Source organism: Convolutriloba macropyga, chromosome 8, assembly GCF_964194025.1.
Source record: "Convolutriloba macropyga chromosome 8, txConMacr16.3, whole genome shotgun sequence".
Lineage (NCBI taxonomy): Eukaryota > Metazoa > Xenacoelomorpha > Acoela > Convolutidae > Convolutriloba > Convolutriloba macropyga.
The window spans coordinates 23069287-23090384 of NC_134475.1; the positions used below are offsets into that span (position 1 = coordinate 23069287).

At 35.9% G+C, this 21098-nt stretch overlaps 1 protein-coding gene across 1 annotated transcript; it reads left to right on the forward strand.

Annotated features, from left to right (window-relative positions):
- The first annotated feature begins 1026 nt into the window (after positions 1-1026).
- Positions 1027-16004, forward strand: LOC142344598 (putative ATP-dependent RNA helicase DDX27). The gene is made up of 5 exons (XM_075396392.1): positions 1027-1279; positions 1900-2074; positions 6637-6858; positions 13902-14085; positions 14490-16004. The coding sequence occupies exons 1-5, from the start codon at positions 1035-1037 to the stop codon at positions 15596-15598; spliced, it is 1935 nt and encodes a 644-aa protein (XP_075252507.1). The 5' UTR covers positions 1027-1034; the 3' UTR covers positions 15599-16004.
- The last annotated feature ends 5094 nt before the right edge of the window (positions 16005-21098 follow it).

The following is a 21098-nucleotide window of genomic DNA, read 5'->3' on the forward strand; positions in this document are numbered from 1 at the left end:
TTCCGACAGGCTGCTTGACTTTTTGTCCTGAAGAACGGGATAAACAGGTTGAAACCCGGAGGTGATTAAGTCGCTCAGAATTTTTCTTGGAGCCTTACCCCTCACTATGCTCTGTATGCGATTCAGCAAAATTGTTGAGAAGACACGAATTATGGTTTGAACTGCTGTACTTGAGTTTGAACCCATCCACCTTTTGACCCCATTAACATCCTCCACTCCGACTGATGAAGGCAACCACTCGCCAGTCGTTTCGGATCAATTTGCGCGAAGTTAATTGTTTAATTGCTCTTGAACGAAGTTCATAGCAATGATTGTAAACGTGTGTGTCTTTGTTATGTTTTTGCGCTTTTCTTCTAGAACATTTTTTGACTTCTCAAGTGACTTTTTCACGCTTTCGTTCTTCGTTTTTGAGTGATCTCTAGTGTTCTCACTCCGAAATAAAGCTTGTTGCTAATATAAAATCGGTTGCAGAATGGGTAAAGTAAGTGATTCATAGCGCAGTGGTTAGTGCAGTTTGTTGTGGAGCGGGAGGTAAATGATTCGAATCCCGGCGGGGAAAGGTTTTTTGCGCCTATAAAGAAAAATTAATCTAGGCTACAGTCCCTGAATTAAATTGCCTCGCCTGTCGTTCAAAAGCAATTCTTCCGACATTTGTCGGTTTATGTTTGTTTTTTTTTTGTTATGCTAACTTGACCCTTTCTGCTAATATGGAGCTTTTCAATTGCTCCTCCAATGTTTGTTCTACTATTCTATCTGTGTTAAATTCGTTCAATAATTATTTTTATAAACCATTTTTTTCAAATATACTTTTGTTGACAAGATCCACAATTTTAGATTTCAATATGGTCGATTGGATTTAAATTTACGTTGGGAAATTCGTCATCCTTTTGCATCAAAACGTTTCACGATTTTTGCCTCAATAGTTTTCTAGGACTTGCAACTCAATTGCTCTTGTTTTGTCCCTCAATATGTCAAAATTTCTAGGCAATATTTTGTATTCTAAATAGTTTTGGTTGTTTTCAGATTTTGTTAGTATGAAGAGATCAAGCGCTTTCAATGAAGGGTTTTCATTTGACCCAAATGACGTCACAATGCCAGTGAAAAGTAAGAGAAAGAAGAGGAAGAAAACGCAAAATGCAGAGCAAGGAGGCGAAGATGATGGTTCTAAAGAGGGCGTGGTGTCAGAATCACTGTCGACTATTGACCTATTGATTCAGAATGTGATGAAAGAGAAGAAGAACTTCTACTCGAGGATATCCCAGCACACTCTAGAACAGGCGTATGTTTCATATCATCTATATCAATGAAGTAGTCAAAAGCGATGTGATGATTAAAAAAACATAGGTCAAAAGAAGATTCCAGAAACCAACCGAAAAGAGCAAATAGGAGAAAAATTCAAAAAGTTTTCTTGAGAATCTACTACAACTAAGTTGCTTTAATCAACGTAGTAAATGTTTAGTACATCAAAGTTATGCCCTTTTCCATTTATTTCTCAACAGCTATTTCATTAAATCTGTAAATCATGTGGTAGTTAAAAGGATTTGATTCCCTGTAAGTCCTCTTTTGAGTCTTGTCGATCTCTGTTCAATGGTATTAATTGAACGAACCTAACTTATGTAAAGTACGCATTGAAATCAGATATTGTTGCTGCTTTCTTGTTCAGATTGTCACAGGCATCGCCTACTTAGGCATATTCCATTTCTTTGAATGAATAAAACAGCATTTATGACTTCCCCTAGCTCTTTTTACTCCGGGTTCTTTGCTCAAGTTCAACAAATTGATATTGACGACGTTCAATCTCTTTGAATGCAAAACCATTCTTATGGCTTTCCTTAATGCGGTATTCAGTTTCTTTGCCGTTTCTTAGCGTGTTCACTCCATGAGGTTGTTTTGTGACAGGAAGAAAGGGGATGTGGTGAGGGAGAAAACAACTACTGTGAAGCAGAAGGCGATGAAGCGGGATACAAACCTTGATGACTTCACTGCCATTCCGGCTGTGATGGAGGAAGGAGAGGAGGACTTCCTCCGCTTTGACGAAATGCACCTTTCAAGGCCTCTTCTAAAGGGTATAAGTGTACGTGAATGGTCGGTTTCTAAGAAAGTTTTTCAAACTATTGGAGCGATAAATCTTCGCCAGATTCAATTATATTGGATTTCAGGATTTTCTTTTTAAAAGCTCTCGAATGATGTTGCTTGACCGTTTTTGCGCTTTTGCTCTAGAACATTCTTTGAATTTTTCACGCTTGAGTTTTTAATTCTTGAGTGATCTGATTTGCTCTCTTAAATAGTTTGTTGCTACTGAGCGAAACATAATCTACGCCATCCTGGAAATTCGGGTTTCGAACCCCTTTGGGGTTAGCCGTTTTTTGCACCCATAAAACATTTCTAAGCTTCAACCCCTCTAAATTCAATTACGCCGCCTATAGTTCCAGAGAAATTCATCCGACGTTAGTCGGTTTAATTTCAAATATTACCCATGGTCAACAAGGTGACTACCCTATCAAACTCAATTTGTGTTTCAGCTTTTATCAATTCGAAGAATTTCTATCGTATTGTGGCCCTTTTGTTTTAAGACTCGAGGCTTTATGGTTTTCTGTTTTTTTTACGAGTCGAGGCGTATTGGAGAAGTGTCTTTTTAAATCAATTTTGTTGGAGTTAATTTCGGAGCAGGAAATGAAAGGCGTGAGAAATATTTGGGCAGTTTGCATTTCCGACAAAATTGGAGAGTGAAAAGAGTGCTTTTTTGTTCAAACCGCTGTTTTTGAGGAAGCGAGAAATTGCGGTGCGGCTCCAAAAAATTTTTTGTAAGCAAGTGTTTTTTCACGTCGGCTTTTTAGAAAAGTTTTATTTTTGTTTTGACTATTTTTTGGCGAAGAAGTTTGAAAACGATATTTTGACAATTTTGAGTTTGTTTTAATAGTTATGTCATGTTTTTTTGGTCACTAATCTTAATTTTATGCGTTAAAGACAGTTGCGGGTTTTTAATCTACTTGAGCACTTTCGAACGTTTTTCGCTTTCATTGCAGTCATTGGGGATTGAATAGACACCTATTGCTTGACACAATTATGAGGTATCAATTCATTGCAGTTTTGATCATATAAAACATTATTTTTGTTAAGAAATTTGTCACTGAAAACCGAAAGCAAATCGGAGATTTTCGTTTTGCCCATTTCATGTAGTTTCTCAACTTTTCGTCAGAATGAGACTATTTTCCCTATGGCTGCGTTAGCATTTTAATGATCTCATTTTGATAAAAAGAAAATCTTGTGCGAGCTCCTCTATTTTATGAGGAAATAATTGAATATTTCTTGAGTTCATAGGTACTTCATTAAATGAATTGAATTTGCTTTTTTTTCTTAGTTTTCCCTATTTTCTTTCTTAGTCGTTTAATTATTTTAGATATTTTTTGGCTGTGTTTCATATGTAAGATTCGAAGTGGAAAATATTTGTGGAGCATCTTTTTTCAGTATATTTGAAACAGGAAGTGAGATGCGTGAAAAGAGTGTTTAGTTCAAACTGCTGTATTTGTGACCAACTGAAACAAATGTTACAAATGAACAATTAAGGGCGACTCGTTAGGGGGTAGCTGCTGTGAAGTGACACTTCAGAAGTAGAGAGAGCAGAGGATTAAATTAATTTTTTCTCCAATTAAAGGCTGGGAAGTTGCCTTTAAGCATTTTGTGGAGAATTTTGCTAGAGAATATTAATAGGAGTATCATTTTTGATGTGGTTTTTCACATTTTTTCCTGTACTCGGTTTTCTCCTTATTAACAATTTTATTAGATTGTCTGTTAATTGGTAATATTTCGTTGCCAAATGCTTGTTTTACAAGGTTTGTTGCATTTTTTTTGTTTTTGGATTCCCAACTTAAAGAAGTTTTCAGATGCTTAATCAGGTTTTTGTCATTTTTTCAGTGGTGTCAATTTTCCTGTTTTCGTTTCAAATTGTTTTGTTTATTTGAGTAGGTGGTTCATTAGGTCAAGAACGTTGGTCATTTTTTTATTTTGAGTTGGGTCATTTTTTGTTTCGAGTCGTTTCCGGAATTCTTCTGATTATATTTTTGATAATTGAGCGATCAAGAAAACTAAATAAATGTTGAAAAAGGTGTTTTCGTGAAATGGTGAGAAGAGAGAGAGAGAGAGAGAGAGAGAGAGTGAGAGTGAGTGAGTGAGTGAGTGAGTGAGTGGGAGTATGAGTGTGAGTGAATGAGAGTGTGTGTGAAAGTGAGTGAGTGCGTGGGTGGGTGAATGAGAGAGTAAATGAGTGAGTGTCTGAGTGAGTTTGAAAGGGAGCGATAAATGTAGGTAGGTATCAGCATATTTTCGCTAGCCGAGCGAATTTTTGTTCACATGCATCTTTTTCAGGCTGTTTTACGCTAACTTGGATTTGGAGGTTTTTCAACGAGTTTCCTGTTTTAATTCTATTGGCCATTTTACCGCTTTTTGGCCCATTTTGTTTTATTGTTTCTACCTGTAACTCAAATGAAGACTAGTTATCGGAGGCAGTTTCTATTACGAACAAATACAGGTTCTTTGGTACCAAGCATTTTTTCGTTTGCCTTTGTTAAATATTTGTGTGCTTTTCTGACGGTGCTCAATTTTGGGCGTGAAAAAAAAACAGCCCAATGAGTCGACCATCAAGTACTGAAAATCCGCTTGTCAAATCAACAGGCACATGATCCATTACAAGAAAATAATCAAAAGGAAGAATCTGAAAAAAGGAGAAATCCTCGTTCCTCGAATACTAGTTGTGTTAAACTATCATTACAAAGTTTTGTCAATTAGTTAAATTCACACCACATTTCTTAAAAATAGTACACTAACTTGACTTAGAACCAGTGATACATAAAGAAGTGAAAAGAATGATAGACTCGAAATGTAGTAAAAATTTCTATCCACACATCTGAGTTTTTGCTGTTAGGGTCCAGCCGACATCGTTTCTCATTTCCGCTAAGTAACAGAAACGCTGTTGTTGCAATTGAGTACAAAAAACGAGAAACTACAAACTTGTAGAAAAGAAATGTGTCTGTCGATATGATGCTAAACATTCTGAATCAATTTTTTTCTCTTTTTTTCGTGTATTTTGATTCAGTTTTAATTAGATATTTGCTTTTTGAGACTGAAAAACTTAAGTATTGGTTGTTTTCAACTTTGTAATTACTCTTGTTTTTCCATGATTTTGTTTAATAAACAGTATCAATATCAATAATACCATTTATGGAAAAGTGAAATAAATAAATCAAGTATATTATATTTTAATTAGAAATACATTAAATCTGTCATTAATTAGACTAAGTTAAAGGTCAACAAGAAAAACAAAGTGGCAAACAAAAAAATATCGAAACTTATTATTTTGAAGACATCAAAACTTTCAGCTATTAACTGAAAGCTTTCCAAACAATCATAATACTTCTTAGAAGGTCAATCGGCCTGCCATATTGGGTCTTTGTGATAAGACCTCAAGAGATGTGGAAATATGGACAACACTCAAAATATCGCTGAATTATAACAAAAGCACAAAGAAACAATAAGCTTTTGTTTGAAAACTTGGTTAATTTAACTTAGCTCTGGTGAGAGCTTCATTGATCTTCCAAAGGGCTTTTTGTCATTGATAAGACTAAATAACAATGCAACAAAAGACAAGATTCAAAACTCACGATTTCATGATAAGTGAAAAACAAATGAAAAACACCATTAGAACATCGATTTCAGCTTCGAAAGCACTGAGAACGAAAAACAAAAATTAGAAAATCTAAACTGGAAAAACTATAAATACCGAAGTGGAAAAACGGAAACATTGTCAAAACACCAATATCTCACTTTACTTTGAATGCACTGTCACTATGCAGCTGTAAAAAACTTGACAATTGTCTGTTTCGTTTTCTCTAGTACTGCTACGTGGCTAAAATTACTACTCCAATTTGATTTCTCATTTAAATTGATAATTCGAAAGAACTGTAAATACATCTGAAGAAAAAATAGCAGGACAAGTCCTTAAGAAAATCCAAATCACAAACTTCAAAATCACTGACCTGACCATCAGCGCAATTGAACCAAGTAAAAAGTAAAATATTTGTTTCCAAGTGAAAATCCTTTCTTAGGTAGCGGAAACAAAAGCAACCCTCATTTGACTGCATAAAAAATTTGTAATCAATTTTTAGGTATTTATTCCTTGTAAATTAGGACAAATGGGCATTTTGGTGCCTTTTTTAAAATTTAAAGCTAAATTTTCTTAAGTTTTGCCAAATTTGTGTCAAAAAAACGAATCAGACAGTTCAGCAACCCTCCTCTATCCTGACTTAATTGGAAAACTCTTGAACTAATATTACGGAACATGTGATCAAAACAAAGGAAAGCAGCGAAATGTTCACAAATCTTTAAAACTTGGTAACGTCTCGAAAAAAAAACGAAACTAAAGCTTTTTAGAAATTTTTATACTGTAAGCTCCTTGGGTTTTCTAATGATACTACTCATGTCGTTCTATTTCAAATATATCGATAGGTCGAAATTGACTGATAAAAAAAAACAAAATAATATCACTTGAGCATATAGTGGGTTCGGAACAAAAAACAAATGAGAACCCCTTAAGGCTTCCATGCACGCGACGTGATGAAAACAAGGAGAGTTCGATTTCAGGCCATGGGGTATGAAGTGCCAACACCCATTCAACAGTCATGCATCCCAATTGGACTACAGGGAAAAGACATCTGTGCTTGCTCATCGACGGGAACAGGGAAAACAGCCGCCTTCATGCTTCCTATTTTGGAGCGTCTTCTCTTCAAACCTGCTAATGGCGTTGCAGTCACTAGAGTTCTCATTCTTCTGCCAACCAGAGAGTTGGCTGTCCAAGTTTTTCAGGTCTGAGTTTACTTTTGAAAGGTAATTCTGATTAACTTCGGCAGTATTGTGTGTGAACTTGAAAAAAAGATCTTAGAGATTAAGTAATATTTTTCATGGCGTTATTTGAATTGGTATTATTTCTTGCAGTAATAAGGAGGAGCGGAAGTGCGTGATTGCGCATAAAGTTGCAACCCGTTCACAGAAATTAAGTGCAAATATGGAGACAGCATTTAGTCCAAAATAAAATTTCGGGGAATGTTCACTTTCACGCATTTTCACCTCCCCACTCACCTAAATCTTTATTAATTGCTCTCAAGCGAAATTTGTATTATTTATATTGGAATTATATTAGTTTGCAATTATGTTAGTCCTGTGGTCTTTTTATGCGATTTTTGACAGATTATTTGTCCGACCCTTTTAACTTTTCGTCCTCAAAAACAGGGTAACTGTTAAAGCCTGCGGGGCATTAAGTGACTGATCCGCTCTCTTAGAGCCCTTCACTTTACTAGTCTCTAAGTATTCTATTCACCAAAACTGTTTTGAGGAGGCAATTTCATGGTGTGAAGAAGGTTCTTATTAATAGCCGCACAGCGATAGCTGGGGCTATTATTGCGATTCTCTTGGTCTTTTACGACTCGAAAGGTATTGGTTTCCTTAGGTTTTTTTTAACCGGAAGTACTATTCCTTAAGACGTTGTTTGAACTAAAAGCGAAAGTGAAAATTTAACGTGTGAACTAATTTTTTTCTGAGCGAGAGAAGTTTTTTGATCATGCGCTGCGTTTGGTGAATGACTTTTTGACTTTGAAAAGTAGTTTTTGACTGAATGGCACATATAGATAACCGTTTTCAGCCGTTTTTTCGTTCAAGGAGCCCAGTTTTTTCTTGAAGTTTGTTTTTTGTTGAAATGATTTTTGTTCGATGCTATATTGAATTATAAGCCTCGGAGAATGTTACCAAAGTGTTCTGCAGAGCCTGAAAATGCGTTCCGAGTTCAAAATTGACACATATTTCTTGATTTTTAGTTATTTTTTGGCTTTTTTTGGCTATTAATTTCTTGTTTATTGGATCTTTTTTTGTCAGAAATCAGTTAATATGGCAACTTCCTCTTGGTAATTCATATACTAAACGCCCCTTTCTACCTCGATGTAATTTTGTTTTACAAAATTGTGTATATGCTAATCCGATTTTGGTAGTTTTTCCAATTTTTGTCAGTTTTTGTTCTAATTACTAGAAATAGGCTTTTTGTGCAACATAAGGGACTTTAATTTCGTTTCATAAAAGTTCAATCATTTTTCAGCGTTAAGTTTTTGAAAAACAGTTGAAATTTCTTTTCTTAAATGCAGTCTTAAATATTTTTAGACCATTTTTTGAACAATGTTTCGTATGCTTGAGTTTTTCTTTTTTGTTCTGCTCAGGGGGATGGATCTTTGTCTCGGATGACTCGTTGTCTTTTCTATTTCTTGAATGCTGAACAATGAAATGTATTCTTTTTCTTGATTTTTTTTAATTTGATTTTTTACTTCCAAAAATCAAGCATCAGTCTTTTTTACGGTGTTCCTTACATTGTGTCAATTTTCTTCACATTCTAGTTTGTATCCTTCTAGATTTGTCCTGGCACCTACATTTATATTGGTTATATTGATTTTTTCAGTTATTAAAAATTGAATGATTTCATCTTTTCCTTTGATTTTTGTCTTTTCTTTTCGGGCTTGGTTTTGTTATGAAACAATTTTTGTCTTTGAATATTATTCTGTTGCTTGTCTTTTCTATGATTAATTTATTTTTTGAATTAGTATGAAATCATGTTGTCTAGCATATATACAACAAGGAATAAGTATGTGTTGCTTACTTATTAATTGCAGTGATTAGAAATCGAATTGTAGTTGTTTTCTGATTTTTAGATTTAAGCTTTCTTTTTGAAAAATTTAACTTAGTTTCTAAGATTATTATCTGCCGTTTGCTTTCGCGATCTTTGAGATTAGAGTCATGAATTATTTGAGGTTAAAGGATAGCCCTGTCAGTTTTTCAACTCAACAGTATTCTGACGATCAGAATTATTTCGGACTTTTTTAACGTTACCAAACGTTTTCAATAATATAAAAATTTTGCAGATTTTTGTTTCTTTTGTTGACAGTGGTTTCAATTTCGGCAATTTTTAGATCAGGCCAATTTTTCGTTCATGCAATTTGAACTGGAGGGCGCGCGTGGCGACTTTTTTCGCTCTTAGTGGAGCGAGTTTTTTTGTTCATTCGCGTGATTAAGTTTTTGGTCCCACTTGACTTACCTCACTCTCAAAAATGACTTGCACACTTTGAGATTGACTTTTATTTACTTTAATTCAAAGAGATAAGGTCAAATGGGTGTGCGTCACTCTAAAGGAAGGTTATTTGAGATCAGCTAATAGAGGCAGCAAAAACTTAAACAGAATTTTAATCAAAACATATCATATCAGCCTTCAATGAAAAGATGAATTTTTTTGGTCTGTTTTTTTTACTGTTTTTTTTGAGACTGCAATCTACAAAGCTATTGTGGCTATGTTCTGACAATCTGCCAGCTATGTTCCTCAAAAGCTTGACCACCCCATCGTCTCTTAACCCTAAAGAATTGTCTAATGAATACTAAAAACAGGTAAGTGCCTCTAATGCTGATAGGTTTTCGTTTTATAGCTACGAAGCCATAAGCTGAGCGTAGCTGTGTTGCGGCGATCTTGTTTTGTCGGGTGAAACTGTTTTCGTTTTTCATTTGTTCTCACGGATAAGCTATTTTTTTAAATTACTTTTTCCACCAACTACAGGCATTTTTGCGCGGCTCGTCATTTTAAGAGAGAGACCTTTGAGGTCATTTGCTTGTCAAAATTTTGATGATTCATGACTTAGTAACTCAAATAAAATGACTTTCGCACTATTTGGCCTATGTTTATAAGTTAGTTTAGGGTGAAGAAATCTCAGGGGATAATAACGATCCCTAATCTAAAGGCTTTGATTAATATATAGGGAATGGAATTGATAAAACTTCATCGGATCATTCCTGAATCTATTTCTATCTGTTTTTTATGTCACACCAGTCTTTCAGCTATTCCCCAGAGTACCGGCTGATTTGACGGATTCAGACACCTGCAAATTTCCTGTTTTGCGTTTAGATAGAGTACTTAACTTCACAGCCAAATTGATATAAAGGAAACGAAATTTGTCTACTCAGTGGGGAATTGTATCAAAAATAAGGTAGGATCCAAAGTTTTTTTACCGCAATTTTATTCTTAAAATATTAAACTTTTGAAGAGAGTGTTTAACTATACGGTTTTGTAATTTTTTGCGTCCTTGAATCCGCAGTACTATTGGAGAGAAAATTCGGGGAATCACGTTCTTCAAGTACTCGGAAAATGTTAATATTTTTGAGAATTATAGGATCTTTTTTGCTCACGATTTGCATTCAAACGAAATTTTTAAATAGAATAATCAGAGTAAATAGAATGCTTGCTGTGGAACATCTCAATGATTTGTTTTCCCATGAATGCCGATAACCCACGTTGACTAGAATGTCAATGAAATGGTTGTTGAAAATGAAATAAAAAGTACTTGAAAACTTGATTGTAATTCACTGTGATAGAGGTGCCACGCAATTTAATGTGCCAATGGAAAACAATGTTCTACCATCAAAATTTATGACCTCTCTACTATCTTGCTGCACAACAATTATCGGCCAAATTTGGTGCAAAGCTTTAGAGACGAGACAACTACTTTTTTATCGAACATTCAGTAAACAAAAACAGTTTTCTTCGAATTGCTGTCTCTGTTTCACCTCATAAGAGACTTTTTATTATTGAAAAGCGTCTTAATGTTTTAACATACAAGGCAGGGTTTTCTTTTGGGTTAAGCATTTATCAGTTATTGAGAATTCTGGTAAATTCTGTTGAGAATTTTAAATTTTTCACAAAACGAAAGTTTTTTGATTTTTCATATCTCCTGATAGAATATTGAAAGGCATTGACCAGGGCGCATTGATCATTTGGATTCGTTAACTGTTCTGTTTTTGTCTATGTTAATTAAGAGCTGCCGTCAAACTCTCAATGGCTATTATTTAGGCGCTCTCCTTTTATTAATTCGCTTTACCTTTTGATCACGTTTTTCGTTTTACATAAGTCACAATTTTCACGTTTGACTTCTGACTTACTTCACTCACTGTTTCATCTAAATTGATTTTAAATTCTTTCACGCATTTAATTATGCAATGTGGTGAATACGGTCAATGTCAAAAGAGCAAAATCAAAAGAGACGCGAAAAACCGATAAAGCCCAGTCATTAAGTCATTGAGAATTAGCTTATCAATGGTCAATAGTGTTTTTTAGCTGACATTGGTATTAAGCTTGTTAGCGTTCAGTTTAGAAGCTGAATTAAGTATAGTTTTAGAATCAAACTGAAACTGTACGCCAAATTAGAACACTTTTTGACACTGAAAAAAAAACAAAACAGAACAAAATCGGTCAATTTATCTCAGTTTTTTTTCTGTTTCAATCCCGATTTGCATCATGCGCGTCAACGGCGGCTAATTTCCGGCAATCTGCCGTCTATGTAGTTCTCTCTAACCCAACGACAACGTTAATCTGTCTGATATTTAACCTATTTATCATGTTACGCCGTTTTTGCTTGGCGTTTCTTTTATTAGTTTTGATGTTCTTCATTTTGCACGCAGAAGAATTAGCTCTCTCTCTCTCCCTCTCTCTCTCTCTCTCTCTCTCTCTCTCTCGCTCTCTTGATCAACAAAACTGGTCTGAAGTGTATAAGGATCTTAGTGTCTTGAGTGTCTTGGGCGAAAATTGTAATCTTGTCATTTGTATGCATTTTGGGAATACCCGTGTGAGATGCTAACTTCCCTATGGCACACAAGTTCTTTCAGGCGTACCGTTTTAGGCTTATAATAGCAAAACAAAAGCTGTGAACTTTCGTCATTTTTTTGTATGAAATACTGTGAAATGTGAATTAATTTCAACGTTAGAATTAGCTCGTGAAACATTTGTGGATTTTGTCACAAAAGTCCGATGCATTTTTTTCAAGAATCATTTTAATTTGTAAGAAGTTTTCAATGAAAACAGTTTGGAACTCTTGGCAAATACATTGATCGGCCAAAATTGGCTTTATGTATTTCCCGGTTGGCGTAAATTTCCTAACCCCTATTTTATTGGTGGGCTAGTATTAAAGTATTGATGATTTCAAATGCTATTTCTTCTACCTGCCTGTGACTTCGAATAATTTTCTGTAGATTGTCATGCTTTTTTGGTACGCAATTTTATTAATTGCTCTCAAACGGAGTTGGTAGCTATTATATTTTTCCCGTGGTCTTTTTTATACGATTTTTCGCTTGAAAAAATTTTTGTCAGACGCATCTGACTTTTCGTCCTCAAAAATGGCATAAACAAGTAGTGCCTGGAGGGCATTAACTGGCTGCGCAGCTCTCTTACAGCCTTACTAGTCTCTAAGCATGCTTTTTCGAGGACAATTTTGGGTTGTGAAAGACAGTTCATACTATTAAAGGTTCGACACCCCTCAGTGACCCCCACGACACTCCCCCCGTCCAACCTACTCCCAGCTGGCAGTTTAGACCCGAATTTCGTCCAGAGCTGCTACAACCGTACCCGCCATCGTTTGACCCCCCCCCCCTGCCTACCATTTGGGGGAGGGGTAGGAACTTTTTGCTAGCGTTGCTTTGGGGGGGGGGGGGTAGGAACTTTTTGCTAGCGTTGCTTTTTTTTCAGTCAGTTTTTGCTGATCGATATCTTTTTGTGGAGAGATAAAAAAGGTGATATCTTTGATGAATCCCTAAAAAATTCAATCGAGTGTTGAAGACATTTTCAATATTTGGCTTCTTCTCGCGGAAAAAACGGGGTCCTCAGTTTATCTTTTTTTAAACCTTATTATCAAAACGAATAAATTTAATCATCTTGTACTTCAAATTTTTTAGTCTGCCAGTATTTTTATTTGATGCGATATCGATAGCTCTGTGGAGCTATTTTTGGCCTTCTTGATTTTTTGCAGAGTTTGAATTTGGGGCTGATTTTTTCAAGTTTGTTCTGTTATGTCTAGCACTTTTTTGATAAATTGTGAACTTTTCCTGTTTTTCGTGTCCTTTTGATGACTTATTAACTAGTCTGATGTTTAAATGATTTTCCATTGGCTCATTAGTCATGCTTAATTTGATTCATTTAAAAGCTCCTGTTGATAGCTTTGTGTTGCACTGATTTTTTCTGAAATGTGTTTTCATCAATCGGTGAATTTGTGTTTGACTGTATTTATTGTACTTACCGTCCTATGCTCTAGTCTTAGTAAAGACAGTTTCCATTAGCTTTCTGTGGTGTCTTAAGGGAATTTAATTCATTAGTTTAGTGGATATTCGATTGATTTTTATTCTGAATTGATATGGCAAAAATTTACTTGATTTTCCGGATTTTTGTTGTCTTTTCATTTCGTGTTATAAGTGAAAAATACAATTGACCTTCTGATAAACATAAATTGACATGGTTTTTGGTATTAGCTTTTATTGATTATTTTTTGAAACTTAAGTTCAAATCATTGAGCAGTTGATATTTGAGATTTGCCCGTGTTTTTTGTTGTGCTGCCCCCTAATCGCAGTAGCCATCGGCCATCAGTAATGGGTCTCGATATAATGCATTCAGCAGTGGCTTTAGATTGTTGCTGATGTTTTCTTCGACTTAAGCAGCATTTTTTTCGAACAGTTTTTGTGAGCCGTTGAATAATGCTTTCATTTGTTAATATTTAACTGCGGGATTTTTTTCATTAATGGATATAACTACTTTCTACTGTTGACTGATTTGATATTTAATTATTTTAGTATTTAATTGCTTGTTTTTATTATTTAACGTTACCTTACAATTCGAAGTTAATAATCCATGTTTTTTGGCAATGTTGTCTTCTAAAGTAACTTTTTTTTCTGGACTTCTGCTTATTTCTCATTGTCCATGTTTCCGCTTCCCTCATAACGGGTACTTAAAAGGTTGGACCGCTTCCTGTGCGAACCACAGCTGGTGTCAATCCTACTTGTTTTTCCAGGTATCCAAAAGCTTGGCCAAGTTTTCCAAAATTCAGATCACTTTGGCAGCTGGAGGACTCGATCTAAAGACACAGGAAGATGCAGTCCGAAGGTTCCCAGACATTTTAGTAGCCACTCCTGGTCGGATCATCGATATTCTAGTCAACACACCTAGCTTCCATCTCCAGAATATTGAAATCCTAGGTTTGATATTAAAATTCTTTTCTACCTTGATAGTTCTGACCAGTTGATAATTTAAAAAAATTGAATGTTGAATTTGGCGAGTGGAAAAAACGCACAGAAGAAAGCTCAGAAGTCCGGTATGACAAATTACCTACAATTATCCTTCCAGAAGTGTTCGAGACTGTTGAATAATTATGATAAAATCTTGAATTCTACTTGAGAATAAAACCAATGTGACGGAAATTTTTTCGAAGATTGCCAGAAATATTTTTTTTCGGCCATGAGGGCCCCATTTCAAGTGATTCTTATCATTTCGCGCACAACAGAAGATTTTCTGTATAATAATTGAGTTCTTTATGTAAATATTTTTGAGTAATTAAACCATTGTATCTTCCTTAATTGTAATGCAACCTTGTGTGTTTTAGTTCTAGATGAAGCCGATAGAATTCTGGACGAATCTTTCGAAGACCAAATCAAAGAAATTGTCAAAGATTGTTCTCGGAACAGACAAACTATGCTCTTCTCAGCAACAATGTCGGACCAAGTCCGTGACCTTGCTGTTGTTTCACTCCGCGATCCTGTTAAAATATTTGTCGATTCCAGTCTAGGAGTCGCTCAGAATTTGCGTCAGGAATTCGTCCGAATCAGAGCACCAATGGAAGAATACAGAGAAGCTATGTTAGTGTCCCTTTTGGTTCGAAATTTTACTAATCGGATTATTGTTTTCGTGCCGACGAAGCACCTTGCAAGACGCATGCATATCGTTCTGGGATTGTTCGGTTTGTCTGTTGGAGAACTGCACGGAAATATTCCTCAAACGATTAGGTTGGACACCTTGAATCGCTTCAAAGACGGAAAGTTCGAAGTGCTGATTGCGACAGACGTTGCAGCGAGAGGTTTGGATATCAAAGGTGTTACAACAGTCATAAATTACTCAATGCCTAAGAACTATAAACAATACATTCACAGAGTTGGCCGAACTGCACGTGCGGGCAAAAGTGGGGTTTCAGTCACATTGTACGGCGAGCAAGATAGAAAAATTATGAAAGATGTGCTGAAATATTCGAGGTCAACTTTGAAGAACAGAACTATTCCCCCGGACGTGATTGAATTCTACAAGGGTGTTTTGGATGCCATAGAGGTCGATATTAAAAGCATCAACTCACACGAAGATGCGAATGCTGATATTTATAAGTTAGAGGCCAGGATCAAAAAAGCAGAAGCCACTTTGACACAACATGAAGATTTGTATGGGAAAACTGGAACATCTGCTGCCGGATCATCTTCAGCAGAAGATCGATCGTGGTTTCAATCTCACAGAGAAAGAATGGAAAAGAAGTTGAGCAACAAGCTCGCGGAATATGCTGAGAATTGCGAAGCTTCTGAGAAAAAGAAATTGATTTCGAAACAGGCGCAAAAACAGCAAACACGGAAAGATGAAGCTAAACATGCAAAGATGAAGGAAGAGCGATTAATGATGAAAAATCAATATTTGGATGCTAAGCGGGCTAAAAAGAGCAAAAAGAAGAAGTGATATGCTTATTTTTGACCGTTTAAGGCTGAAGATTAATTTTGTCCTCTAAGGTTCCTCGTAAAACTGTCATTAAAAGAAATTTTGAATTTCGGTAGATTGTTTTGATCCCAAGTATTGAGGCAATTTGATGGTACTTAAATCTGTATGCGTATTAAGCAGGGACTTCATAATGGTTTGAAATTAGAGACCAAAATTAGTGATCAGATTGTTGTGCCATCTCCATATGTAAAACGGGTGTTGAAGATATGTGTGCACTTAGTAATAGCAGCCGCAGCTCATAAAAAATGAAAAATCTATTAATTCTGCACAATCTAGAAAATTAATAATTTGCAATTGCTCCTGCAGAAATTAAAAAACCTAGAGTTTGGATATACTCTGAATTTAATTTGAATCTGTCCAATCGTTAGTTGTTTCTTCGATTAGAGGATGCAAAGATTAGAAACAAGGTAGCATGCAGCCATTTTCATTTGTCAGTTGTTCTCCAACGAAGTTTGTAGCAATCATTTGGTCCTGCTTCTGATATTCTTAAGCCTGGGAGAATTGTTATGTTTTCATACAGGTTTTAATTGCTCTCGAACGAAGTTTGAAACAAATATTGTAAACGTGTTGGTCTTTTTCATGCAAAATTTTCACTTCTCCGTTTGGACTTTTCGCGTGATTCTTACGCCTAGTTGACTTTTTGTTTTTCATTATTAATAGCCGCGTCAGCAATTCCAGGCGGCAACAGATTTTGTTTCGTCTTACCCTGACTTCTTGGAATTGACTTTTTCAATGACTTCAGTGACTTCTACTGCTTTGCTGTTAAAATTTGTGTTCTTGACGTCATTTCTGCTTTTAGGTCAATTTCTTGACTTACCTCATTCAAAAAATGACTTCTGAACTCACTCATTTACACAACATTTACTAATTAAAGGTCAATAGTGTGCATCTAAGTAGTGCCTAACTTATATACCCTAATTCCTGAGTAATAGAGTCTTGAGTTTTGATATCGAATATTAATTTTGAAAAAGCTCCATTAGGGCTTTTCCTTGTAGAGCAAATGTGTCTCATAAAAATGACGGTCCGAATCTAACCCAAAAAGTCTAGTGGTCTATTAAAAAGCTTGCTGGTGGTCGATCTGTCAATCTTATTTCTTTAGTTGTTTCAATTCATGGTAGGCCACAAGCGGCTATCGGGGCTATTTTCCGGCAGTCTGTCGGGTATGTTCTAAATTTCTCTCATTCACAACTGTCAGCAGCTGAACTCCAGTGGCGGCAGTTCACTACTAAAGGTTAGAGGAAGAGTGCACCGAACTTGGTGTCCTATTTTCAGATTAATTTTTTGTTAGTGGTTATAGCCTTATAGAATAACCTATAATGACGTCATTTGAAGCGCACCTTTATTGAACTTAGTTACTCCCACCGCAACTAAGGCAATTTGTCATTGGAGTTCCCATCAGTTACCCGAGAGCAAATATTCCATCGTTAGTCGACTGTTTTTAGCTGAAGTATATCTTTTCGCGAGTTGAATTTTGACTTCTGTTTTCGAACGTTGGAATCAACGTTTAGACTACGCTGTTTGTTTCTAATATAAAGTATTTAGTAAACGTAGTATTATTCAATGTGGGAAGATCATTTTGAGAAGTTTCGATCCCTTAACAGTCCCTCCTGACGAACTTAACTACTGCCCATCCTCAAACACCTAGCCTCCCCCTCACCTTAAAATTGACTCTGTATTGTTAAAATATTAAATTTTTAATAGTTTTAATGCAATGCTTTTCTTGTTTTTTATTATCCACCTCCAGCCTGTCAAAGCCTACTATTTAGGTGCTCTCCTTCTTACAATTAAAAGAATTTGAATTGTATTGGGGCGCTGCCTTAAAGGTCTGTGCTCACATTTTCATGATTTTTGATTTCAAATTGAAGTGATGCTTGTCTCGCCGAAGCAGGAGGCGCACCGAAAAAGCGAATAGTTTTGCGCCGTGAAGTTTCATTCTATTTTTAAAGTGAAATGAGAGGATAGCGCTAGAACAAAAATTAGGCAATTTGTCTTTGATTTTTACTGTTTTTCATTATTTTGATCGAATTTTGTGTTCTAAATGGTTTTCCCAATCTATTCATAATCTACGTCTGGATTTTAACATTACTAAAGTCATCACTTTCACGTTTGACTTCCAACTTACCTCACTCCTGTTACAGCTGAATGGAATTTCGTATTCATTCAATGCATTTATGCAAATACGTCCCAGCTCAAAAAGCGAAACCGATAAGAATGGGATGAAAACAATGAAAACCGGGAACAAGGACCTAGTGTTGAAGACAGTGCTTTAGGTTATCAATGTGGTCTATAAATGTTACCAATTTATAGGCTAAATGTACTTTATTTATTGAGTCTAATTAGCTCTAATGCTTTCATTTTAAGTCCTTAATGTAATTTTCTCCTCCGGCTAAAGTGACTTCTAAAGGCGCAATTGACTTTGCGCACCGAATGAGAGCTATTCAACCGAACATAACTGAATATGCTTTTTACATTACTATTTTCTTCGATAGTTTTTTATTTGCAATTAGTTGACGATCGATAGCATATAGGTTTACCATTTTCATTTTTGTTTTGTCGTCTCTGGGCTTTTTAAGTACTTCTGTTTCCAACCTTTCAACTATTGATAGCACATCTTAAGTCCTTGGCATCATTTGTACCTCTCACTGATATGAACTGTTGGAAACCATTGTGATACGTTTTTATCGTATTTTTTTCAACTGTGCCATCTCCCTGTGATGTGTCATCCAAAATTGAAGCTGGTTACTGAAACACAAAGGGTTTATAAGTGGAGCTTATCTAATGATGCTTGTTATAGTAAAAAGAGTTTATTTCTTGGACATGGTTGAACGGATAAATACAAATATCCTATATTTACCATGTCACAAGTGGACATGCACGGAATCCTGCTGATTTTCTCTTGCAATAAGCTCAAATTCAACTCAGAAATTATTCAACGTTTTTCAATTTACTAATATTTCAAATATATAATTCACTAGCTCTTGGTTATTAATCAGATAAGAATTCTTTAACTTATGGTAGGCACTTTCATCGCAGGTACTTTTTTAACGTTTTTGTTCTGCGGAAGTTTTTCGTGGCTGCCCGCGTACTGTAGCTGTTCATCAGCCCTCTGATCTTCTCGACCAGGCGCCACTCTTATCTGCCATGATAGCATGCTATTCCCTCGTCAGTTGCTCAACACACAATTGGCCGCGCCGACTGACAAATAAAGAGTGTGGCCCACGCCTTGCAGGGTAAGAGTTAGGCCACAAGGAAGGCGATTGCTGCCACGAATTCTGATATTCATGTTCTTCCTCATTCCGCATTTCCCGCCCGCGTCTAAGAACAAACCAAAGTTTGTTACCATGATACAGTTAGGAAAACGTTTGTAAGGGTTGATTAAATAATTGAATACCAGTCCAAGCATAACCAGTATTACACAAGGCAACAGCTCCATTTATCGGCCTCAAGGGACATTCATTTATAATCTGCGCTAAGCGACTGTACGTAACAGACTCATCAGCAATACGTGCTGTGTATAAGTTTTCATACCTTGTGGTTGACGTAAAGGTGGAATCGCTAAGAAGTTGACCTTCCGTCTTCCTGAATATTTCTTGTAAACCATCCCAGGAACGGGCGTAAAAGGGGTGTGAACCATCCCAATACTCTTTCATCAGCATCCTGGTAATGAAATAAACTGTCACGAATAAAACATTGTAGTTCACTTACCCTGCAGGGCAAAAGTTTGGTCATTTGTCGCGTCACGTTCCGCCCCCATGAAAACATTGCCTCCGCAATGCTCCTATGGGATGAATCGTTAGACAAAGAGGACGAACTAGTTTGCGGGTTCTCTATTGGAAACTCCAATTAGGCAATTTTTATAGATTAATCTGAAATAGAAGTAGCTAGAAACTCATGCAGAAACAAACATTACAATCACTTGCTGGTTAGACACATTAAAACATTTGTTACATTGAACACCAAACCCATGCTGTTTTTTAAACTCTTGAAGCATTTTGATTGTTGTCAGTAAACAAACGCAAGAGTTGTTTACTGACAACAATCAAAACGCTAATCTCTACCGTTCATCAACAATTTTACCCCTTCCGCTGATTGCGAGTATTCCAGAGAACTAAATCATCCTTCTGTTACACCAATTCGAACGCAGTTGCTTGAATTGTAGAGTACAAACTGAAAAAATGATTTTAATTATTCTATTTTGGTACTAATAAAACCTGTAGAGTTACTTCTGAATCAAATCCTTCAGGAGTCATAAAAATAACGGAATCTTTTGTAAGGGAATAATTCAGAATCTATTCAGAATAATATAATGGTTAGTGAAGTTAGAACGGTTCTATTAGCTGAGAAATTTGCTATGAAACTTTGTTATTCCTTTTCCCCTATTCAATATTTCGCTCTATGAAAACATGACGTCAGTCAAAACAGCTTAATACTATGTGGAGCGCCCCCAGTTTTACTTGCTCGCTTAACTTCTTGAAAAATTTTGAGAAAGATGATTCGGCATTCAATGTAAATATGTTGTTATACCAATTGCAATGTGAGCGAAAAATGAAAAGTGACATTGCGTCTTTTTTTTTCAACCATCTGAGTCGGGTCGACCAAAATGGACAAAAAGAGCTACTCGAGCAATGGCAGCTCTTGCATCTATAGGTTTTTTCAGTGGTGGAAGTTTTGTTGGTGGTGACGATTGTGGACTTAGAGGAATCTTTGGTTCATGCCAGTCACGCGCAAATTAAAATGTAACAAGTTTTAAACAACTCCAAGATGACTCTAAATTCATAAGGCATGTTGAGCAATTTCAATCCGATACCATTGAATTTCATCGGATTCAGCTGAGATCAGAGAGTACTTGAAATTCAAAACCGAACCGGGAATTTTAACAGAACAGTTAGAAATTTACGGAAAAATATCCATTGTTTGCGATATTGGACGCAATTGTTATTTTCGCGTCAACGAATAAACTTAATTATGTCTTCCTTTCGTCTTTAATGAATATTAGGATCTATCTTGTTTTGCCCCCCCCCCCCCCCAGCTTAGTGAGCATAAATTTTTTATGACCCCCAGGCGCACGTGCTACTTTCTTACCTGGTAGCGTGCTATATAACAACATATAATTTGTAACGGGGTCATAAAAAACACTGGGGGGACCAAAACAGAATAGATCCGAATATTAGGTAATCTAACCTGAAATGCTCTCGATCTACGCTTTACACTTATCAGACAACAAGGAGGCTCGTTAATGTGCGTTCGCACATGATGTTCCGACCCGGGCTCATCTACATTTTTGACTTAATTGTCAACCAAATGAAGAGATAACGAAAATAGATGTTTGAGTTTGAAACAATCGTTACACAACCTATCTACTAATTGAACTACATAATGCCATGCCTCATTACAGCGCAAACGAGATCTGACATTAAAGAGACTACGACACAAAATAAGAACAAACAACAAAATTAGCAAA